Raw genomic sequence first — 25,538 nt, 5'->3', positions numbered from 1 at the left:
TCATGCGCAATTTAGTGATTTTGATTTGATTTTTTTCGTTGAAAATGGTGACACAAAATATTTCGTAACTTTTACTAGTATCTTTCGTTCAGAAAACTGTGGCGACACACATGATTGCATTTTATCGAATCGACAAAATAGTTTTATACGTCTTAGTACAAATCACTATAGCTTGACCGCGACCATTGTACCGCGCCCTAGGTATGGCCCAATAGACTAGGCAGTAACATATGATTATGTGCAAAAAGAAAATGGTTGATACCATCAAATATGTCAGATAAATAACAAGTGTCTAAAGGATTTGTACAGAAGAATTCTTGATTTTTCCTAATTCTTTTTTTCTCTTCATTACCGTTTGTTATAATTGTAATTATTGATCCCAGTTTAGTTAAAAAACAAGTCAGCGCATCATTAGTTTTACTTGTTCGAACATTATTATAATAAAATTTAAGGAATTTATTAGTGAAAATACTGTCTGCTTACCATCTTCTGTTGTTGTTATGTAGTCTGTTGTTGTTGGATAACGTGTTGTTGATGCAATATCATCGATAGGTGTTGTAACGTATTCAGTTGTTGTTGGAACGCGTGTTGTGGAAGCAACATCATCGACTGTTGTTGTAACGAACTCAGTTGTTGGAACGCGTGTAGTCGTTGCAACATCGTCGACTGTTGTTTTTGTGTATTCAGTTGTTGTTGGAACTCGTGTTGTTGAAGCAATATCATCTACTGTTGTCGTACTATAGTCAGTTGTTGTTGGAACCCGAGTTGTAGATGCTCCATCGTGTACAGTTGTTGAAACGTATTCAGTTGTTGTTGGAATGCGTGTTGTTGCTTCTCCACCATCAATTGTTGTTGAAACGTAGTCAGTTGTTGTTGGAACGTGTGTTGTTAAAGCCACATCGTCTACTGTTGTTGTAACGAAGTCAGTTGTTGTTGGAACACGTGTGGTTGAAGCAACATCATCTACTGTTGTTGTTACGTATTCTGTTGTTGTTGGAACGCGTGTTGTTGAAGCCAAATCATCTACTGTTGTTGAAACGTAGTCAGTTGTTGTAGGAACGTGTGTTGTTGCTTCTTCACCATCCACTGTTGTTGTAACGTAGTCAGTTGTTGTTGGAACGCGTGTTGTTGCTTCTCCACCATCCACTGTTGTTGAAACGTAGTCTGTTGTTGTTGGAATACGTGTGGTTGTAGCAACATCATCTACTGTTGTTGTTACGTATTCAGTTGTTGTTGGAACGCGTGTTGTTGCTTCTCCACCATCCACTGTTGTTGAAACGTAGTCTGTTGTTGTTGGAATACGTGTGGTTGAAGCAACATCATTTACTGTTGTTGTAACGTATTCAGTTGTTGTTGGAACGTGTGTTGTTGCTTCTTCACCATCCACTGTTGTTGTAACGTAGTCAGTTGTTGTTGGAACGCGTGTTGTTGCTTCTCCACCATCCACTGTTGTTGAAACGTAGTCTGTTGTTGTTGGAATACGTGTGGTTGTAGCAACATCATCTACTGTTGTTGTTACGTATTCAGTTGTTGTTGGAACGCGTGTTGTTGCTTCTCCACCATCCACTGTTGTTGAAACGTAGTCTGTTGTTGTTGGAATACGTGTGGTTGAAGCAACATCATTTACTGTTGTTGTAACGTATTCAGTTGTTGTTGGAATGCGTGTTGTTGAAGCAGCATCATCTACTGTTGTTGTTACGTATTCAGTTGTTGTTGGAACGCGTGTTGTTGAAGTCACATCATCTACTGTTGTTGTTACGTATTCAGTTGTTGTTGGAATACGTATAGTTGAAGCAACATCATCTTCTGTTGTTGAGACGTAGTCTGTTGTTGTTGGAAGGCGTGTTGTTGAAGCAACATCATTTTCTGTTGTTGTAACGTATTCAGTTGTTGTTGGAAGGCGTGTTGTTGCTTCTCCACCATCCACTGTTGTTGTAACGTAGTCAGTTGTGGTTGGAATACGTGTTGTTGCAGTCACATAATCTACTGTTGTTGTAACGTATTCAGTTGTTGTTGGAAGGCGTGTTGTTGATGCTTCATCATTGACTGTTGTTGCAACGTAGTCTGTTGTTGTTGGAACGCGTGTTGTTGATACTTCATCATTGACTGTTGTTGTTACGAATTCTGTTGTTGTTGGAACGTGTGTTGTTGATAATTCCTCATTTACTGTTGTTGTAACGTATTCAGTTGTTGTTGGAATACGTGTGGTTGAAGCAACATCATCTACTGTTGTTGAAACGTAGTCAGTTGTTGTTGGAATACGTGTTGTTGAAGCCACATCATCTACTGTTGTTGTTTCGTATTGATTTGTTGTTGGAACGCGTGTTGTTGCTTCTCCACCATCCACTGTTGTTGAAACGTAGTCTGTTGTTGTTGGAATGCGTGTTGTCGCAGCCACATCGTCTACTGTTGTTGTAACGTAGTCTGTTGTTGTTGGAATGCGTGTTGTCGAAGCCACATCGTCTACTGTTGTTGTAACGTAGTCTGTTGTTGTTGGAACACGTGTGGTTGAAGCAACATCATCTACTGTTGTTGAAACGTAGTCAGTTGTTGTTGGAATGCGTGTTGTTGAAGCAACATCATCTACTATTGTTGTTACGTATTCAGTTGTTGTTGGAACGCGTGTTGTTGCTTCTCCACCATCCACTGTTGTTGTAACGTAGTCAGTTGTGGCTGGAATACGTGTTGTTGAAGCCACATCATCTACTGTTGTTGAAACGTAGTCTGTTGTTGTTGGAATGCGTGTTGTTGAAGCAACATCATTTACTGTTGTTGAAACGTAGTCAGTTGTTGTTGGAATGCGTGTTGTTGAAGCAACATCATCTACTGTTGTTGTTACGTATTCAGTTGTTATTGGAACGCGTGTTGTTGCTTCTCCACCATCCACTGTTGTTGAAACGTAGTCTGTTGTTGTTGGAATACGTGTGGTTGAAGCAACATCATCTACTGTTGTTGTTACGTATTCAGTTGTTGTTGGAACGCGTGTTGTTGCTTCTCCACCATCCACTGTTGTTGTAACGTATTCAGTTGTTGTTGGAATGCGTGTTGTTGAAGCCACATCGTCTACTGTTGTTGTAACGTAGTCTGTTGTTGTTGGAACACGTGTGGTTGAAGCAACATCATCTACTGTTGTTGAAACGTAGTCAGTTGTTGTTGGAATGCGTGTTGTTGAAGCAACATCATCTACTGTTGTTGTTACGTATTCAGTTGTTGTTGGAACGCGTGTTGTTGCTTCTCCACCATCCACTGTTGTTGAAACGTAGTCTGTTGTTGTTGGAATACGTGTGGTTGAAGCAACATCATCTACTGTTGTTGTTACGTAATCAGTTGTTGTTGGAACGCGTGTTGTTGCTTCTCCACCCTCCACTGTTGTTGTAACGTATTCAGTTGTTGTTGGAATACGTGTGGTTGAAGAAACATCATCTACTGTTGTTGAAACGTAGTCTGTTGTTGTTGGAATGCGTGTTGTTGAAGCAACATCATTTACTGTTGTTGTAACGTAGTCAGTTGTTGTTGGAATGCGTGTTGTTGAAGCAACATCATCTACTGTTGTTGTTACGTATTCAGTTGTTGTTGGAACGCGTGTTGTTGCTTGTCCATCATCCACTGTTGTTGAAACGTAGTCTGTTGTTGTTGGAATACGTGTGGTTGAAGCAACATCATCTACTGTTGTTGTTACGTATTCAGTTGTTGTTGGAACACGTGTTGTTGCTTCTCCACCATCCACTGTTGTTGAAACGTAGTCTGTTGTTGTTGGAATACGTGTGGTTGAAGCAACATTATTTACTGTTGTTGTAACGTATTCAGTTGTTGTTGGAATGCGTGTTGTTGAAGCAACATCATCTACTGTTGATGTTACGTATTCAGTTGTTGTTGGAACGCGTGTTGTTGGAACGCGTGTTGTTGCTTCTCCACCATCCACTGTTGTTGTAACGTAGTCAGTTGTGGTTGGAATGCGTGTTGTTGAAGCCACATCATCTACTGTTGTTGTTACGTAGTCAGTTGTTGTTGGAATGCGTGTTGTTGAAGCCGCATCATCTACTGTTGTTGTAGTGTACTCAGTTGTTGTTGGAATGCGTGTTGTTGAAACAATATCATCAACAGTTGTGGCAGTGTATTCTGTTGTAGTGGGAATGCGTGTTGTTGATGCTTCTCCATCAGTTATTGTTGTTATGTAGTCTGTTGTTGTAGGAACACGTGTTGTTGATTGCTCACCGTCCAGTGTTGTTGTAATGTAGTCTGTTGTTGTAGGGACTTGAGTTGTCAACTGCTCATCATCAATTGTTGTTGTAATTGAGTCAGTTGTTGGAATTCTTGTTGTAGACGATCCACCATCGACTGAAACAATTAAAAATTTATTTGTAGAAATTATTTTCAATTTTGTACATAAAATAGGATGTTTTAATTTACTTAGTAAATTTAGTTTATATCAACAGTCACACGGAATTGTAGGATTATTTTATTTTCCAGTCAGTCAAAGAAAAACCCGCATAGTTCCCGTTCCGGTAGGATTTCCGGGATTGCGTCATGTTCCCGTAGTACTTGGTTCAGTAGTTTAGGCGTGATTGAGTAACAGACAGACAGACAGAGTTACTTTCGCATTTATTATATTAGTATGGATTATAGTACTGTGTGTTAGTGCTGATTTACACAGGGTCAGTAACTGACTACAAATTAGAGGCAAATCAGTGCTGACCCAAAAAAAACCCTGTGTAAACAGATTTGAAGTCAGTACAGAGGCTTGAAGTCTATGTAAACAGTTAAAGTCAAAATTCGGCGCCGAAATTCGGCGCCGCGACTGACTTGTCTACTGACCCTGTGTAAATCAGCACTTATAGTATGGATATACTGCCTCCAACAAATGGCAGAAGCACTAATAAAATAGTATCCAATATCGATAGATCTGACGTTTTGTTACTGGATAGTCATTGGTCACATTAGATGAAATCTCCCATCCAACTGGAAATTTGAAAATTTTTTGAAAAAATATCATTCGAAATCAGAGGTAAAAAAAATGTCCTTGCGCTTTTGACTTTTCATGATTAACTTACCGTCTCGGCGAAAATCGCAAAAAAAAACCTATTTTCAATAATTACTTAACCTTGATTTTTTATTCCGAGTACCAGTATGACGGGAAATTTTATATTTTATTTTGAACAAATTTTGTCTGGATGGGAAATTTTGGTCGTGGTCGTCGTCCTCGCTAGTAGTGTGACCGAAGCATTACTAAAATGTCATGAGATTATGGTTTAAGGTTTAAAGACATTTATTCCCATTAAGACATAAAGTCACTTACATGAGAAACTTAAATTTTAAACATAGGTATTTATAAAAAATATCATTCGTTAGATAAAAATTTAGAGTAAGTTACATACCTACTATAAACATAAGTTTAGGTTAGGTACTCATTCATTGCATTCAAAGTTTGAGCGTGTGGTCTTCCAGGATGTGTTTCGCTAATTGTTTTTTGAATACAATGAATGAGTTTACACTTTTTAATTTGCTTGGCAATCCGTTATAGAAACGTGCTCCTTCGTATGTTGCCGTTCGCCTTCCATAATTCGTTCGGATCTTCGGGAGGGCAAGATAGCTAGCTCGTCTATTAGGATAATGGCGATTTGATGTTGAGAATATTATATTTGTATTTATGTTTTTATGTAGCGCTTTGTGGATGAACATACACGTATTATAAAAGTATAATTGTTTTAAATTCATTATTTTAGTATCGTCGTAGATTTTATTTGTAGAAGTTAAAAAAGGATATTTAAAAATGGTTTTAATAATTTTATTTTGTAAAATTTGTAGTGGCGCTAATTTATTTTTGTAAGCGCTACCCCATACTTCTATTAAATACATTTATGTGAGGTTTGACTAACGTGTTGTAGATGGTGTGGCGTAATTTATGAGGAATGCAAGAAGTGATATTACGCAGAGATCTAAGAAGTGCTGATAATTTATTTTTTAGGTGGTCGATGTGATAATTCCATTTTAGAGAGCTGTCGATTCGCAAACCTAGGTATTTCTCGTGGGTTTTATGTTCTAATACAACACCATTAATTTTAAGTGGAGCGTGTGGTGGAATAATTTTGTTCTGAGCTTTGAATTTAATATAACACGTTTTAGATATATTTATTGTTAGTAGATTGTATTGAAACCATTTATTTAATTTATTTAAATCATTTTGTGCTTGCTTTATCATGTCATGTATAGAGGGACCAAAATAAAACAGACAGGTGTCATCCGCATAAAGTGTTAGATGACCATTTAGTTTTAAATCTTGTAAATTATTAATATAAATTAAAAAAAGCAATGGGCCTAAAATCGAACCTTGTGGTATGCCACACGTAATTGGTAAGGGAATGCTATTGTAGTTATCTATTTTAACGATTTGTGATCGATTTTTTAAATATGATTTCAGCATGTCTAGTGCTTTACCAGTAATGTTAATGGATGCTAATTTCTTTATTAAAAGTTCGTGAGAAACGGTATCGAAGGCCTTTTGTAGGTCAATAAATACTCCCAAAACTAAATTTTTTGCGTCAATGTTCTGTTTTATTTTAGTAGTCAGGTCTATAGTCGCTGACAGAGTGTTACTTTTTGGCTTAAAACCGTATTGACGCACTGAAATAAAATTAAATGAGTCTAAATATTTTTCTAATCTCGTGTGTAAAATTTTCTCTAATATTTTTGACAACACTGGCAACACCGAAATTGGCCTATAGTTACCAGGTTCAAATTTTGAACCACTCTTATAGATAGGAGTTACCTTCGCTATTTTCAACGAATCCGGAAAACGTCCTTGACTTATAGCTTGGTTGAAACAATCGCTTAAGGTATGATTTAATTTAGCATTAATTCATTAATTAGCGATAGCAGATTAAATTCCTAAGCGTTATTTTATTTTCTGTCATTTGTCTCGGCCTGCCTAGACGGTGTTTAAAGCATGACATGCGTTTACGTTGTCATGTTACATGAGTAACCAATACTATCAAATCATGCATTTGATACAGTATGCGTCCAGCCTGAGTATTTGTCTTTTGCATGACATGCACTGACCTAAACGAACATCTGGAGTCAGTCATACTTGCGCATAAAAAAAAAGTAAGCTTCATCAATCAGCTACCAGCACGTACTTAGTATAATTAATGTCATTCATTTTAATTATTACCGATCCAAACGATTATTCATACATGACACCGAGTCACCGAGTAACGCATGTCATGCTGCATTTGCGTCTAGGGACTACATCATAGTGCCTGCTATTAAAGTATGCATTGACGTTTATTATATCCTCTCAAAAAAATAAAAACTGCCTATCAACTATTGTTTATCTAATTTATCTTGACACCGCGACATATAATTTAACTTATCATTTTCAAAATAATTTTTCAACAGTATAATTAAGGGATTTAATTAGTGTGTTCATCCTGTTCATGTTTTTTTTTTTTTTTTGCAAACTTTGATTGCAAAATACTCCAAGAAAGGAACTTAGGAATTAATTAACAAAATAACTGTTTGCTTACCGTCATCTGTAGTTGTAACGTATTCAGTTGTTGTTGGAATGCGTGTTGTTGAAGCAACATCATCTACTGTTGTTGAAACGTAGTCAGTTGTTGTTGGAATGCGTGTTGTTGAAGCAACATCATCTACTGTTGTTGTAACGTATTCAGTTGTTGTTGGAACGCGTGTTGTTGAAGCAACATTATCTTCTGTTGTTGTAACGTAGTCAGTTGTTGGAATACGTGTGGTTGTAGCAACATCATCTACTGTTGTTGTAACGTATTCAGTTGTTGTTGGAACGCGTGTTGTTGAAGCAACATCATCTTCTGTCGTTGTTACGTATTCAGTTGTTGTTGGAACGCGTGTTGTTGCTTCTCCACTATCCACTGTTGTTGTAACGTATTCAGTTGTTGTTGGAACGCGTGTTGTTGAAGCAACATCATCTACTGTTGTTGAAGCAACATCATCTACTGTTGTTGGAACGCGTGTTGTTGAAGCCACATCGTCTACTGTTGTTGTAACGTAGTCTGTTGTTGTTGGAATACGTGTGGTTGAAGCCACATCGTCTACTGTTGTTGTAACGTAGTCTGTTGTTGTTGGAATGCGTGTGGTTGAAGCAACATCATCTACTGTTGTTGTTACGTATTCTGTTGTTGTTGGAACGCGTGTTGTTGAAGCCAAATCATCTACTGTTGTTGAAACGTAGTCAGTTGTTGTAGGAACGCGTGTTGTTGCTTCTTCACCATCCACTGTTGTTGTAACGTAGTCAGTTGTTGTTGGAACGCGTGTTGTTGCTTCTCCACCATCCACTGTTGTTGAAACGTAGTCTGTTGTTGTTGGAATACGTGTGGTTGAAGCAACATCATCTACTGTTGTTGTTACGTATTCAGTTGTTGTTGGAACGCTTGTTGTTTCTTCTCCACCATCCACTGTTGTTGTAACGTATTCAGTTGTTGTTGGAATACGTGTGGTTGAAGTCACATAGTCTACTGTTGTTGTAACGTATTCAGTTGTTGTTGGAACGTGTGTTGTTGAAGCAACATCATCTTCTGTTGTTGTTACGTATTCAGTTGTTGTTGGAACGCGTGTTGTTGCTTCTCCACTATCCGTTGTTGTAACGTATTCAGTTGTTGTTGGAACGCGTGTTGTTGAAGCAACATCATCTACTGTTGCTGTTACGTATTCAGTTGTTGTTGGAACGCGTGTTGTTGCTTCTCCACCATCCACTGTTGTTGTAACGTAGTCTGTTGTTGTTGGAATACTTGTGGTTGAAGCAACATTATCTACTGTTGTTGTTTCGTATTCAGTTGTTGTTGGAACGCGTGTTGTTTCTTCTCCACCATCCACTGTTGTTGTAACGTATTCAGTTGTTGTTGGAATACGTGTGGTTGAAGTCACATAGTCTACTGTTGTTGTAACGTATTCAGTTGTTGTAGGAACGCGTGTTGTTGAAGCAACATCATCTTCTGTTGTTGTTACGTATTCAGTTGTTGTTGGAACGCGTGTTGCTTCTCCACTATCCGTTGTTGTAACGTATTCAGTTGTTGTTGGAACGCGTGTTGCTTCTCCACTATCCGTTGTTGTAACGTATTCAGTTGTTGTTGAAACGCGTGTTGTTGCTTCTCCACCATCCACTGTTGTTGTAACGTAGTCTGTTGTTGTTGGAATACGTGTGGTTGAAGCAACATTATCTACTGTTGTTGTTTCGTATTGGGTTGTTGTTGGAACGCGTGTTGTTGAAGCAACATCATCTACTGTTGTTGTTACGTATTCAGTTGTTGTTGGGACGCGTGTTGTTTCTTCTCCACCATCCACTGTTGTTGTAACGTAGTCAGTTGTGGTTGGAATATGTGTTGTTGAAGTCACATCATCTACTGTTGTTGTTACGTATTCAGTTGTTGGAACGCGTGTTGTTGCTTCTCCACCATCCACTGTTGTTGAAACGTAGTCTGTTGTTGTTGGAATGCGTGTTGTTGAAGCCACATCGTCTACTGTTGTTGAAACGTAGTCTGTTGTTGTTGGAATGCGTGTTGTTGAAGCCACATCGTCTACTGTTGTTGTAACGTAGTCTGTTGTTGTTGGAATACGTGTGGTTGAAGCAACATCATCTACCGTTGCTGTAACGTATTCAGTTGTTGTTGGAACGCGTGTTGTTGAAGCAACATCATCTACTGTTGTTGTAACATATTCAGTTGTTGTTGGAACGCGAGTTGTTGCTTCTCCATCATCCACTGTTGTTATAACGTAGTCAGTTGTAGTTGGAACGCGTGTTGTTGTTATTGGTTTTTGCGTACTGGTTTCACCATCATTTTCAGTAGTTGATGTTGTTGTTGTTGTTTGTGCAACAGTAGTCGTTGTTGTTGTTGTTCCACCACCGGGAACACATTCTGATATGTGTGGCCAATCACAACGCTGAAATAGAAATAATAATCGTTTATCTTATGTGATTAAGATTATCGTACGTATAAGTTATATTTTTTTCACTTTTTAAAAAGGTCTTCATTAATAATATGATGCACAATGCACATTCAATTCAAATTAACTTAAATCTTAATATTAAACACTTGACCGTAATTTGAAGCTTACTTATTGAGAAGGTACCTAGCTTTTTCCGCCTATTTTCCCTCTCTTTCTCGTTGTATATATGCTATCTCTCTCGCACACGGCATACCTCCCACCAGGTGGCGCGGCCGGCGCACGATAATGTGCAGGCGCTAGATCTTCTTCATTGGCGTCTAGCTTCCGCCGCGAGAAGGTTGTCTACAAGACTACAACCTTGGTGCTATTAAGTATTAAGTATTGCATATTGCAAGTGCTAAAAGTGTGAAAAAGTGTATCCCGTCGGATCGGTACAGTGAGTTATTTTTACATCTATTGTAATGACATTTTACTTAAAAATGAGCAAAAATCTTTTAAATCGACGGTATATCCGTTGGACTTTATTTAAAATGCTGAGGTCTTTTAGTGAATCCTTCAGCAATAGTTTATTTTTCAATATGCTTTAAATACTTAATAGCATGTTAGATATTTAAAATTAACGATACAACCGTTACATTTTACGTGAAATAGTAACTTTTCTTTTGAAATATTTTATAAGTAATGCAATATATACTAATGAATATTTGAATTTCTAATACTGTGAGTAAAGCAGATTTTAACGGATTTACCGTTCGGCTTTACTCGTATCGTTAATATTACTTTTGTGATTATTTGATATTGACTAAATATATCAAATACCCTCTCTTTTATATAGATATTTTTATTTTGTTTCATTTTTAATGTGTTTTTATTACAAGGTTACAAGTGAATATTATTAATAGTAGATATGGATAAATCCAAGGCTAATCCTATGAGCCAACTCAAAGCTTAACAGGCATGCAATCCATTGCTACGACTTTATTACATTGTCGTTATCACTAGGAACGGTTCGGAGTATAGTTTATTACTAAAAATTATCGAACGAGATGAGTCAGCTCAAAGAACAAATTATATAGGTATTACCTATAACAGGAACAAATTGATGTTAGCGTAATTGCACGAATCACAACGTGTCCGAACATGTCGAGATATGTTATAAATCGTCTGGGAGTTAGCCGCTCATCTGAATAATGATGGAATACGCACAATGCACATGTTCAGTAGGTACCATGAACGTACCACACATTCAAAAGTATCCGTAGTCTATACGTGTCCTTTTATGAGTATTAATCTGATCCGTATATAAGCGAAAATAGACATAGGTATTACACACAGAAATTTTGGTTTGAAAATTACTTTTATTTATATTACGTTTCCTATGTTTCAAATGATGCAACTTTTTGGTTAAAACGAGTAAGTGCCAAAATTTTACATTTAAATTTTCTAGTTTGGAAAGAGACGTTATCGTATAGTTATCGAGATACCTTAATTAGAAATTAAATTTAGAGACATTTCAAAGGATTTACTATTCACATATTCTAACGTTTTAGAATAATATTATAAACTTGTACACCTTGACAAAAAGTAAAAAATTGCGGGTGAGCGGAGATTATTTTGTGCAATAAAACCGTCCTACGATGGTATGGCCACGTATGGCTGCGTTCGTAAGGAATGTTAACGGATATAAAGCAACTGAATGTGACATCGATTGTATGAACTAAATTAAATATGAATCGAAGTTCATTTTAAAATTTTGTGTAAATGATTTGAATTTTGACTTTATTAAATAGTTAAAGCCTTCTTTTTATATATACATAACAATTAATTACCATTGTCAAATCAATTCTTATTTCATCCTGGACAGCTGTTGCTAGCATTGGAAAATAAGTTAAAGTACCTTGTTACTATATTATTATTTTAAATGATTATTAACTTCTAATTTTATATTAGCACCTTAAATCTTGCTCGAAGCAGATTACATAAATGTGGCCGCTAGGTTTAACCGCTACTCCTCGCAGGTTAGGTTCGTTAGCCAGGTTAAACCCACCCTCGCAGGGTGACTATTAAGTATTTTTGGGAAGGCCCTACTTATTTCAAATTACAAACATCCCTCGCGCAGCTGTCGCTCGCAGGGAAATAGGTGCAAATATATCAGCCCTCGCGGGGCTTTGATTACAACCGCCCTCAAGGAGAAATGGTGGAAATATATATCAGCCCTCGCGGGGCTTTGATTACGACCGTCCCTCACGGGGAAATGGTGCAAATATATATCGGCCCTCGCGGGGCTTTGATTGCGGTTGGTGCAAATACAAAGGATTGATCATTAAAATGATCATAGATATTTGCTTTCGTCAACGAGGACCCACGAAAATGTTAGAGATGACAGTAACGGATCTTCACTCTTCTAAGGTAGGTAGAAAAAGGTTTTGAAATCTAATTCACAGTGGGCCATCTATACAATATAAGTATAGTAATATAACCTAATAAATACAATAAAATAGGTAAGAGACGTTAAATAATGGACGCATGAAATGAATACTTTGTATCCTAAAAGGTTAGCTTACGCTTATTTAATCAGGAAACCACCATTGGTTTATCAATTATGGAAATTGCGACTTGAACAAATTGTATTTACCAATGCAGAGCCTCACAATGCAGAGAATCACAACAAAGGGAGGCGAGTCGGATCAAATATCATCTCGCAGATGATTTGTGGCGGTGGTTTCCAGGATTGTCACCAAGCCTTGTGTCAATGGTATATTTGTTATCGTAATTCCATGGCACTAGCCGACCAATTTTCACATAAAATCACCTGAAGAGATTTTTTAATCGCAAAGCGATTGAATGTAACAAATTACGATTGGTTATGTATAGTTGACCTCTCATAGGCCTACTTTAGTTGCCCGGTCTTGTGGGCAATTTATTCGACTTGTTTATCAACCCATTTGGCCTCATTATGGCACCCATGAGTTTTTCTTCAGGGCTCAAACAATAAATCGCTGAGAGATTAGGATAATCATTTGCTTAGACAAGTTTCTTGTCATCCCTTCAGGATTATTATATTATACATATAATAAACTTATATGCAACTATTAACGTAAAACGTTTAAGTACTCAACGAGTGCTGTGAATTCTGACTATTGAGTTACTTAGGATAGAGGATAATTAATAACGGAAGGTCAATCCTTCCAAACAAAAGCCTCGTATTATTAGATATTACTTGGAACCCCTACCCTTCACGAGAAAGCTCTGCCAGATGACTTCACATTTCTTTGATTTGAAGGGGGGGGGGGGGCAATAAATGCAATGCGATACAGACTATACGGCTTTTGAAACATTATAAATATACCAGATAAGCGAACTAAACCTTTCTGGTTTAGTTCTTGCTATATCGATATCCGTGCCTGCTTCTCGTGGTTGCGGTTGAATTAAGTTTATCAATGGTCATAAATGCAATTCTATACAGATGATATACTGCATTTTAAACATGACAAAGTCTAGTAAGCCAACTAAACTTTGCTAGTTTAGTTCTTACTATATCACTGTCCGTGGCTGCCTCTCGTGGTGGTTACAGATGACTAAAGTAACGTCCTGTCTTCGCATCCACAACCAACTGTCCTTTCATAATCTTAAAACAGATTCATTCGACATAGATCCCCACGAGTTCAGTTCTTCATTTTTTGCACTCGAAAAACTGTGGACAACCCACGAGCAGTGCCTCCATTGGTAGCAGTTACAATCAAGGGGTAACTAAGGTAAGCTAGCCATATTAGGGATGTTGGAACAACCGACCATATTCAGGGCAACTTTCTTTGTCCAGTTTAACGTTTAGGCAGTCGTAGCATTCCTACGGAACAAAAATGGGATCAGATCTGCACCCTTAATGCAGTTAATTGAAAGGAGATACCTTCAGATGACGATAGTATTCAGAACGCACCATATTCCTGAACATAATAATGCATATTAATCTGTTGCCATTGTCCTGCAGCAGAATTCCTTAGCGATAATTTGTTCTCGTTAGAGCGAGCGAGGGTTGTAACGATAATATGAGAAATCCTAGTCAGTTCGAGGCCTGAACGACGTGTAAGAGTACTGCTATTTCAGTAGTAGTAGCACCGAGAAGGGCGAAGGTATTCTGGAAAGCAGAACTGAAGGCCCGGTCAGCAGCACCATTCACCTAATAGACAGTGTTTAGTGCTGCACCACTAGAATCTGACTCTGAAGGTATACAGAAATGTATACTTTTTCCAAATATCAAATGTTATAGTCGGAAGAAAAATCCTATTTGCCTCCGTCTACCCAAAAGACATACGGAGTAGCTAGTAGAAGTTGGTTGAATTAGAATAAGTATAATTAAAACCCTTTGTTACTTACTGGATAAATTTGGCTCATTTCCTATCTGACGTTCATATAGCTGTTGATGGCCTAGATGTTATGCACAAACACTTTCATTATAAATAAGTCACGTTATGTTGTCCCGAGACTTTTGGTATATAAGTTCTGATGTAAACCATAACTATACCTTAAAATTAATTTGATTAAAACTTAACGTACTTAGCTGTAGTAATTGCAGGTTTGGGAAACAGATAAGCTCTTATCATTTTAGTCTCTAACTTCTTGAGTTCATTATATGTTTCCAGTACAGAGTTTAAAACCTATCAGTTTTAAATAAATAATTCATGCATTGCACTGAAAGTACCAGCCATGTTTATATTATGATCGGTGACGTTGGCTCTAAACATTAATAGACACCGCACGCTTTGGTTGGATGTTACATATTATCTGTATTATAATTTAAACCGCTTACCTGGTTTATTTTATTACCTTATCCAAGGGATGACCTTTTAATTTATTTGACCCTAAAAGTAAAGACCAAGGTCTCTACTTGTCCGCTAGTAGCAGGTTGGGTTAGAACTGTGTGAGTTGAGACAGCTGGTAAATCTATGTTATGAGGATTTAATGGTGCTTCTACAGAAGTCTAATTGAATAAATAAAGGTTTGAGTTTGAGGTATTCTTGCCTCGTCGGTGATGAGCTGTTGCTTAATTTTGTAAGTAACATCTAAATGCGTAATTAAAAGTCGTTACTTGCTCTTTCGCAGATTTACGCTAAAGATAGTGGAAATTGTAGTAACTTTAACTTTTCAAGCCCAAAAGGTTAACTAAGGTACGCTTAAACCAATCTCATAAGTTCTAATACTTTTAATCATTATGATTTACTTTTTGGTTCTTATTTGATTAACTTTTTATTGTTAATATAAATAATATAAAAATTTAAAAATTTGTGTGATTTATTGGTATACTATCTGCACACCTTACTCTTTCAAATAAAGAAATAAGTAATTACTTATGTACCTATTCAAATTCACATTGGCGTCCATATATTGTACACCAGGTGGGTAACAAACAGGTCTCAATAAGTAAGCTTCAAATTACGGTCAAGTGTTTAATAGCTGTGTTTTACCTGAAATAAAACACATATTAAATACTTACCTATATTTGAAGCTTACACTTAACGTCCACCTGTTGAGTATTTCGACTCAATGAAGAAGATCTAGCGCCTGCACATTATCGTGCGCCGGCCGCGCCACCTGGTGGGAGGTATGCCGTGTGCGAGAGAGATAGCATATATACAACGAGAAAGAGAGGGAAAATAGGCGGAAAAAGCTAGGTACCTTCTCAATAAGTAAGCTTCAAATATAGGTAAGTATTTAATATGTGTTTTATTTCAGGTAAAACACAGCTATTTTAAAATTATATTCAATTCAAAGCTCTTTAATTCTGACTAAAAATAGAAAATACTGTCTTGCAATGAGTAAAATTAACTTTTTAAATAATTTTTTGAAGTGAAACTTCTTTATAGTGGTTGGAAAAAAAAATAGTGTAACATTTTTTCGTTACGCGTGTCATTTTACCGTTACGCGCCATCTTTTTCTTATCCCTACTACGCTCTAAGCTACCACGCGTGATTCGACGAATTTCTGTAAAGTTGCAGTAAATTATAATATTTTGAAAAATAAGGTCATAAAGAAGTTTCACTTCTTACATGTGTACACTTTTTTTTAATTAAAATTCGTACAAAATATCCTAGCAGTGAATGCAATAGTGATATTAAAATGCAATAATTGTGATATTACCTGTAACTTGTAACTGAAGTACGTTCCCGGAACACACGGCATCAACACTTTGTTACCGTGAACGCATTGATAGTATCTATCACACTCTGTTTCGTGCGGTAACAGTTTATCAATTGTGAAATCTTTTGGACACCCATTTGGTAATGTTTCTATGTCACCGTCGCCGTCTTTTTGTGTTGTTGTTGTGATTGGTGTTGTTTCAGGGACTGAAGTTGTTGTTGGCAAAGTTGTTGAACTAGTTGTTGTATCTGGCCGTGAAGTAGTTGAAGATGTAGTTGTTTGCGCTGTTGTTGTTGTTTCAGGATGCGCAGTTGTTGAACTAGTTGTTGTTTCAGGATAAGCTGTTGTTGTTGAACCAGTTGTTGTTTCAGGATGTGCTGTTGTTGTTGAACTAGTGGTTGTTTCTGGATGCGTGGTTATTGTTGAACTAGTTGTTGTTTCTGGATCCGCGGTTGTTGTTGTTGAACCAGTTGTTGTTTCTGGATGCGCTGTTGTTGTTGTTTCAGGATATGCTGTTGTTGTTGAACTAGTTGTTGTTTCTGGATGTGCTGTTGTTGTTGAACTAGTAGTCGTATCGGGGTGCGCTGTTGTTGTTGTTTCAGGATGCGCAGTTGTTGAACTAGTTGTTGTTTCAGGATAAGCTGTTGTTGTTGAACCAGTTGTTGTTTCAGGAAGTGCTGTTGTTGTTGAACTAGTGGTTGTTTCTGGATGCGCGGTTGTTGCTGAACTAGTTGTTGTTTCTGGATGCGCAGTTGTTGTGTAACTAGTTGTTGTTTCTGGATGCGCGGTTGTTGTTGTACTAGTAGTTGTTTCTGGATGCGCGGTTGTTGTTGAACTAGTTGTTGTATCTGGGCGCGCTGTTGTTGTTGAACTAGTTGTTGTTTCAGGATGCGCGGTTGTTGTTGAACTAGTTGTTGTATCTGGATGGGCTGTTGTTGTTGAACTAGTTGTTGTATCTGGGCGCGTTGTTGTTGTTGTTTCTGGATGTGCTGTTGTTGTTGAACTAGTAGTCGTATCGGGATGTGCTGTTGTTGTTGTTTCAGGATGCGCAGTTGTTGTTGTATCTGGATGAGCTGTTGTTGTTGAACTAGTTGTTGTTTCAGGATGCGCTGTTGTCGTTGAACCAGTTGTTGTTTCTGGATGCGTGGTTGTTGTTGAACCAGTTGTTGTATCTGGGTGCGCTGTTGTTGTGTAACTAGTTGTTGTTTCTGGATGCGCGGTTGTTGTTGTACTAGTAGTTGTTTCTGGATGCGCGGTTGTTGTTGAACTAGTTGTTGTATCTGGGCGCGCTGTTGTTGTTGAACTAGTTGTTGTTTCAGGATGCGATGTCGTTGTTGTACTAGTAGTTGTAGTATCTGGCCGGGATGTTGTTGTTGTAGTAGTTGTTGTTTCTGGATGCGCTGTTGTTGTTGAACTAGTTGTTGTATCCGGGCGAGTTGATGTAGTTGATCCACCGCCAGGAACACATTCGGAGATGTGTGGCCAATCACATTTCTGAAAATTGGAATTTGAAAAGATAAGTCATAATTTATTACCAACATAATTGAAAGTTAAAAAAAATCAAACTATCCAAATTATTTTTTGTATTATTTGCATGTTCTATGTTTATATAAAAGATTACAAAATTTATTTGTTAGCAGTTTTAGATATATAAAATAATACATTATGCTTTAAAAATATAATATTAAGAAAAATAGACATTAAAATTGATAAAATGATAAATTGATTATAATGTTTATATTGATTTAATGATTTTACCTGTAATCTGTAACTAAAGTGTGTTCCCGGAGCACACGGCATTAACACTTTGTTCCCGTGAACACATTGGTAGAATCTATCACACTGAGTTTCATGTGGTAGGAGTTTCTCTATTCTATAATCTTTGGGACAACCATTCGGGAACGTTTCTATCTCATCTTTCTCTGTTGTTGTAATGGGTCGAGTTGTTGTTGTTGTATCGGGCCGAGAGGTTATTGTTGTTGTTGTATCGGGACGGGATGTTGTAGTTGTTGTTGTATCGGGACGGGATGTTGTTGTTGTTGTTGTATCGGGTCGGGATGTTGTTGTTGTTGTTGTGCTAGTTGTTGTTGATCCACCGGGCACACATTCTGATAAGTGTGGCCAATCACACCTCTGTAATATAAAATATATGACAAATATAGTATGGTGACTAATTTTATTGTAAATTTATTTATTTGCTTGAATATATACAGAGTGGCTCGAATATGATGTACTAAATAAATTATGTATTTAATGATTTTACCTGTAACTTATAACTAAAGTGCGTTCCCGGAGCACACGGCATCAACACTTTGTTCCCGTGAACACATTGGTAGAATCTATCACACTGAGTTTCATGTGGTAGGAGTTTCTCTATCCTATAATCTTTGGGACAACCGTTCGGGAACGTTTCAATATTGTTACTGTCTGTTGTTGTTGTTGTTGTACTTGGTGTTGTAGGCCGAGGTGTTGTTGTTGTTGTGGTAGTTGTTGATGATTGCACACATTCCGATAAATGTGGCCAGTCACAGCTCTGCAAATTTTGAAGGCAGTATTAATATCACGTTTTGTAGAATATCTATCTATACTAATATTATAAAGCTGAAGAGTTTGTTTGTTTGTTTGAACGCGCTAATCTCGGGCACTACTGGTCCGATTTGAAAAATTATTTCGGTGTTAGATAGCCCATTTATCGAGGAAGGCTATAGGCAATATATCATCTCGCTAAAACCAACAGGAGCGAAGCACTGCGGGTAAAACCGCGGAGCACAGCTAGTATGAAATAAAATAGGCACAGTAAGTTTACAAATCGAAGACAACTATAAAAAAGTTTCAATAAAATGATAACTAATGACAAAATCTATCACTATGTTTCAAATTTATAATTCTGTGTTAACCCTAGAAAAAATATAACATGTAAATTATAATTAGACAAAATTTTGTTCAAAATTTAATCAATAAAATGTATATTTACCTGTAACTTGTAACTAAAGTGTGTTCCCGGAGCACACGGCATCAACACTTTGTTCCCGTGAACGCATTGATAGAATCTATCACATTGTGTTTCATGAGGTAAAAGTCTTTCTATTCTATAATCTTTGGGACAACCGTTCGGGAACGTTTCAACACTACTATCTTGAGTGGTTGTTGTTGTACTGGGTGTTGTAACTGGTCGTGTTGTTGTTGTTGTTGTTGAACCACCAGGCACACATTCTGATGCGTGTGGCCAATCACATCGCTACAAAATATTTAATTTTTAGGTATTGGTATCATATTTACTTATGTCGTAGAAAAAAAAGGTGAATTAAAGAGGAATTTCTATTATGTTACGTTTTTACCAAACAAAAACACAGAAAAAATACAAAAAAAATATTTCGATGTCAGCATTTTACGCGGACACGCGACATTTTAGTACATATTACATCAGTTCGTATTCGATCACCGTAGAAATCGCACGTACTCATTACCAATAACCAAACCATATAGAATTATAGAATTAAGGCAATAAAGGCATTATTGTAAAAAAGGACCACGATGTACGGGGTTGTAGAGCCCGTACAGAGTAAATAACAGAATTAAGTACAGTACATACCAATACAATGTACTAAAATGTCGCATGTTCGCGTAATAGTAAGTAAAAAATTGTATACCTAATTAGCAAATAGACACTACAAATTTACCTGTAACTTATAACTAAAGTGCGTTCCCGGAGCACAAGGCATCAACACTTTGTTCCCGTGAACACATTGGTAGTATCTATCACATTCCGTTTCATGTGGCAATAGTTTCGTTGCTGAACCGATTGGACAGCCGTTCGGAAACGTCTGGACGTTTCTCGATTTTCTCGATTTTATTAAACATCCAGCGTTTTGGATGGTGTCACAATCCTGGAAATATAATTTATTTTGAATATATAAATTGTTTAATTCTTTATCTTCATTATCTATCATATTTATACTCTTTAATAATTATTTAAGTACGTGCAAAAAGCGGAGCTTTTCTTAAGTTTTACGAAAAATATATTTTGAAAGATCCTCGTTCTCGTCAAATTATAACACTTTATATTTATTCACAATAATCAACAAATGCTAATCCTCAACAGAGACCAACAAAATTTAATAACTAGTCATAATTAAAAGCTTCATCAAAAAACACGCTACAACTTATACCTTCATTAACAAACAGTAATTATTAACCCATCAACCACGATGGTCACGAATAAACAAAATTTTTAATGGAAAAGAAAAAAAATCGTTTTTCGTTAATAAACATATCTTTTTTTTTTTTTTTTTTTTTTTTTTTTTAGTGGGGAAATCTTCTTAGATACCCCCGGCTCCCGGGGATGGAGCCGTGGTTATGTCGGATTTCTACCGACTAAAACCCCACTCTGTTCCATCGCGCTGCTTTGGACGGAACTGCGGGAACGGTTACGACTCTACCGCGTGTCCCGCCCAGCAGATGCCCGTTTCCAGGCCCACCACTAGATCCCCCCTCGCTGGCGGCTGCTGGAACGAAGGCTTACGCCACCAACGCGCAGACAATGGATTTTTCCCCGCTCCATCATCCGCGTTCCCCCGAACCCCCGACTCCATCACCGTCCGGCCGGAGGGTGCACGTCGGAAGGTCCTCCGATGTGTGAAATACACGTCGGGGGACCCGCCGGCGCACTTTTATAGAGATTACCTCGCAGCCCCCACCTCACCAGAGGTGGCGGCCCTCGGTCCGACCCCACGGACCGGATTACGAGTTGGCAGACGACCGTTTTACAGCGGCCGCCGCCCCACACCTCTCTGCAGGAGTCTCCGCGCGTCATCACAATGACGCGTCGGGATCCCGCCCTCCGCTGCACGGCGTGGCTTGCTAAACCAGCGAGCCCGCCGCGCCGCGACCTCTGGCCGCCATCCACCGCCGCATAAAAGCCGGCTCCTCTCTGGTCCACAAACAGGACCTCTGCCGTCGGGTCAGTCGAGGCTTTCCAACCCCAACTGCCGTTCAGCGCCACCTTTGCCTAGTGGACACGGGGTCCACCAAGCCACGACCTCTGGTCGCCATCCCACGCCGCACACAGCGGCCGCTGGGCCACACCTAGCCCTGGCCGTCGGGCCGGTTGAATCTCCCCGACTCTAAACCAGCCGTTCAGCCCCTCGCTGGTCCAATTTCGCTTCACTCAGAGGGCCATAACTCTGAGCTACTGAGCCCCTCCGCCGCGACAAGGCCTGGACCGTTGGGGGGTAATAAACATATCTTACTATAAAACATACATTCAGTCAACAAAGTATCGGGAATGAATGATTTGTTTATGGTTCCAAATTCAAATTTTTGTTTTTTTTTGTTGTTGTTAGGTTGGTACAACTGTTTTCTATTTTGGCGCGGAGTTTGAGTAGCATCCGTCATTTAAATCCCACCAAAAACATTTTCATGTAAAATGTTGCCAAGACGAGCCCATATGACTCGTACTGTCAAAAAGTTATCAGATCTCATGTAGAGCCAAGCTTCTAACACTACACGCCCTAACTCTACAAGGCCTAACTTCACAAACTCTACACCTTAGTCAAAATATGTGGCTTGGCCATTTCGCTACATTCACATCGGCGTAAGGTGAAAAATTAATTCACTGTTCATTACTTTTGTGTTATACAATAGTTCTTGTAGTAACGAACGGCCAAGCCACATATTTTGACTAAGGTGTAGAGTTTGTGAAGTTAGGCCTTGTAGAGTTAGGGCGTGTAGTGTTAGAAGCTTGGCTCTACATGAGATCTGATAACTTTTTGACAGTACGAGTCATATGGGCTCGTCTTGGCAACATTTTACATGAAAATGTTTTTGGTGGGATTTCATTTCTTTTTGTAAGTTGTTTGTAACAATTTTTTTTTCTTCTTTTTTTGGGGTGTATTTCTTGCACATCAGAGACGCCTTTTTTTATAGCCCACTCTCTTGTCAAGAACAATTTATTTTTATTTTTAGCTACTGTGTGGACGTAAGAGGCAGGAGACGTTCGCAACACTTCTATTCATTCATATTTATATGATTTGATCTGAAGTATATGTCTCAATAAATGTCGATTAAATTTTTAATTTTTTTTTTTAACAAGGAGTACCTATACATAATTATATATATCTAGGGGAACCAAGTTTTAGATTATTAGACCAGACCTCTAGCGTCATCAAAATTTAATTTAAAATTACAGGTCTCATACAAACTCCCATCCCCTAGTTTAAGGGGTTGGGGGATGAAAGTTACAAGTTTTATAATTTTTTTGTTGTTTGTGTGCTAATACTAGCTTACATACAAAATTTCAGCTTTCTAGTACATTAGGAAATACCTTAAGAATTTTGATGATCATCAGTGAGTCAGTGACGAAATTAGCGTTTTTTAGATATAAATAAAATCTGAAGTATAAAAGCTAATGTAATTAAAACTTAATATGTTCAATAAGTCCGCTATTGACAATATATCCCGAAAATTTTGTTGATCTAGCATAATCCAAACCCAAGTTATGAGGGTTCAAAAAAACGTCGAAGCGCTTCGAGAAAAGGTAGGTAGTGCCCGTGCGCTTCGCTTTCGCTTGGCTCGTCTTGGCGGGGGCACTACCGTGCCCCCAGATTAAAAACAGTGCTGTTTATAGTTTTATAATACCTAGCGTGTATTGCGAATTTCATAATGGACAAAAACATCGAACAAAGAGTTCGTCTTAAATTTTACATCGCCAATGGAATTTCGTGTTCGGAGACACTGAAAATGTTACAGAAGGCATATGGTGAATCGACTTTATCAAAAACACGTGCTTATAAGTGGTACAAAGCGTTCAAAAATGGTCGAGATGTGATGGAAGATTTGCAAAGCTCTGGTAGGCCATCAACGTCTGCAACTGAAGTTAACATTGGAAAAGTGAAGGAAATAGTGACTGAAAATCCTCATGCAAGTTTGAGAGAGATGGCCGCCTATCTTTCTGTATCTCACGAGTCGGATCCGTACCATTTTAAGTAATCATTTGGGTATGAAACGTGTTGCCGCCCGGCTAGTCCCAAAAGACCTGAACTTTCTTCAAAAACTCAATCGCATGAGAGTCGCTGATGACATGCTAGAACGAGTCAATACCGACCCAACATTCATGAAACGCATTGTTACTGGTGACGAGACGTGGGTTTACGAGTTTGACTTGCAAACTAGTCAACGAGCTTCGGAATGGCGTCTTCCAACTGAACCAAAACCAAAAAAAACCACGTCAAAGTCGATCACAAGTCAAGGTCATGTTGACTGTTTTCTTTGACTATCGCGGTGTTGTACACTCGGAATTCTTGCCAGTAGGTCAAACGGTAAATAAAGTATATTATTTGAGCATTATGCGGCGTTTAAGAGAACAAATTCGACGAAAAAGGCCAGTTTTGTGGAAAGAAAATTCTTGGATATTGCATCACGACGATGCGCCTTCGCACAAGGCCATCATTGTGAACGAATTTTTGTCCAAACACTCAACAAATACCATCGAGCAACCACCGTATTCACCAGATATGGCTCCAGCCGACTATTTTCTTTTTCCTAAATTCAAATTACCACTTCGTGGCACCCGTTTTCAATCGGTAGAAGACATAAAGGAGAATTCGCGGCGAGAACTGAACTCCATTTCGGAAACAGCGTTTAAAAAATGTTTTGATGATTGGATTATTCGTTGGCGTATGTGTATAGTTTCTGAAGGAGCATACTTTGAAGGCGATAAAATAAATTTGGATGAACAACAAAATTTTTGTGTATTATTGATATTTTCCCGGTACTTTCTTGACAGAGTAGTATAATAAAACTAGCTAACCCCGCAAACGTTGGTCTGCCTTACTCTTATCACTTAGGGGTATGAAAAGTAGATTTTTAAAAATTTTATAAGGATCGGTCCAGCAGTTTTCAAGGAGCCTGCTAACATTGTGACACGAGAATTTTATAAATATAGATATTTTAGTTTCTTACTTGCATATCCTCATTATAATGAGTACCAGGGGCACATGATTTCAAAACAATTTGACCACTTTCACATTGGTAATATTTATCACAGTCAGAGTGGGGATACGTCTCATTACCACTACAGTTTGTCCCCCCACTATCTATATAGTTGTGATCGTTTTCTACACAATCTATTTTATCCTTGAAGACACATTCCTGAAAAATAATATTAGAATTTATTATACGGGGTGGTTTTAGGAGTGTCTAAAATGGAGTGTAATCAGTGGTATGATCGATTGATGAAATTAGAAATGGGGTCTTATTTTCTATTGTATTGGTTTTTAACTATTTTATGCCATAAAGCTCAAGTTATACTGACTAAAGCTATGAAAGTTGGAATGAAGACATTATTTTCATTGGTAGACATTATAAAGCAATTGATATTACAGTTCTGGAATCCATTTTATGAACATTATGAGCAATAACTTTTCGAGAGCTTTCTAAAAAAAATTAAGCTTTAGGAAAGCTTTTTAAAGTTACTACAACACTAATTATCATCGACTCCGCTGCTATAGTAGTGTAGTCACTACTTTAGTAGTGGAGTCGATAATACTAAAAGTTTTACAAGTCAATCATAATAATATAATATGAAATCTTTTGTCAAAAAGCATCAAATACGCTATAAAGAGCATTATTATCAGTATCAGTAACAAAGCCTGTAAAGTATTACCTATAAATAAATAAATAAAAACCTATATTATACTCTGTCAGTTATTGGAATTAAAAAAAGCTGTCAGACTAGTTTTTTTTTTTACCATACATAAGGGTAGAGACGCAAATATTCGTGAGTGAAACATTAATAAGAAAGCAATTTTTTATTTTTTCCTTCTTTATCGGTGATAAACGGTAAATATAATATGTATTGACGATTCAAAAGTCCTTCTAGAAGAAGGCTAATTGAATAAATAAATGTTTGAGTTTGAAAAGTCCCAAACTTGACGTTTTTAAAACAATGTTGCAAACGTCAAACGTCCTATATTACTTGCTCTGTGGCAAACGTTTTAAACGTCAGAGCCTCTGGCGATTCAAAGTTCAAAGCAATATCCAGCCAATATCGTTATCAGAACAGTCGGCATTTCAATGCTGCGGATTATTTTACGAAATATCTAATTTGCGAAAATACCTAATCAATTTTAGATTTCGATAAACTGATTTGTATCACAGCCAATTTGCCGAATCGATAATGAATTTCGCATTTTTGTGCAATCGCCATTTTTTTCAGAACCACAGATTAAAAATAAATAAGGTAACAAAGAAGTTGAAGACTTTACATCACATTTTACAGGTTGTTTTCATCCATTATTAATTTTAATTAATAATGTTCTCAGCGGGCATTCATTTCACTTTTAATAATAATATGTTGTTAAAAATTTTATAAACGTTTTATAATTTCCAGAGACTAGACTCTACATTGCAATATTATATCAATCAATTAATTTTATCTGGGGAATTTATTATAAAAATTCTGTCTCTGTTTTTAATCTGTGGTACAA

At 37.5% G+C, this 25,538-nt stretch overlaps 1 protein-coding gene across 1 annotated transcript in view; it reads right to left on the bottom strand.

Annotated features, from left to right (window-relative positions):
* LOC123703959 (mucin-17-like) overlaps positions 1-25,538 on the bottom strand; it is a 56,334-nt gene that overhangs the window by 16,378 nt on the left and 14,418 nt on the right. The window contains exons 4-14 of the mRNA XM_045652174.1: positions 24,433-24,436; positions 24,013-24,201; positions 20,751-21,061; positions 20,493-20,679; positions 19,734-19,940; positions 19,195-19,291; positions 18,317-18,549; positions 17,812-18,186; positions 16,054-17,547; positions 7,524-9,912; positions 484-4,338 (exon numbers count right to left, since the gene is read on the bottom strand). Of these exons, the coding sequence (XP_045508130.1) occupies positions 484-4,338; positions 7,524-9,912; positions 16,054-17,547; positions 17,812-18,186; positions 18,317-18,549; positions 19,195-19,291; positions 19,734-19,940; positions 20,493-20,679; positions 20,751-21,061; positions 24,013-24,201; positions 24,433-24,436 (9,341 nt within the window). The remainder of the gene's footprint in view (positions 1-483; positions 4,339-7,523; positions 9,913-16,053; positions 17,548-17,811; positions 18,187-18,316; positions 18,550-19,194; positions 19,292-19,733; positions 19,941-20,492; positions 20,680-20,750; positions 21,062-24,012; positions 24,202-24,432; positions 24,437-25,538) is intronic.

The sequence above is a fragment of the Colias croceus genome, chromosome 28, assembly GCF_905220415.1.
Source record: "Colias croceus chromosome 28, ilColCroc2.1".
Lineage (NCBI taxonomy): Eukaryota > Metazoa > Arthropoda > Insecta > Lepidoptera > Pieridae > Colias > Colias croceus.
This window is presented reverse-complemented; position numbering and strand designations above follow the sequence as displayed.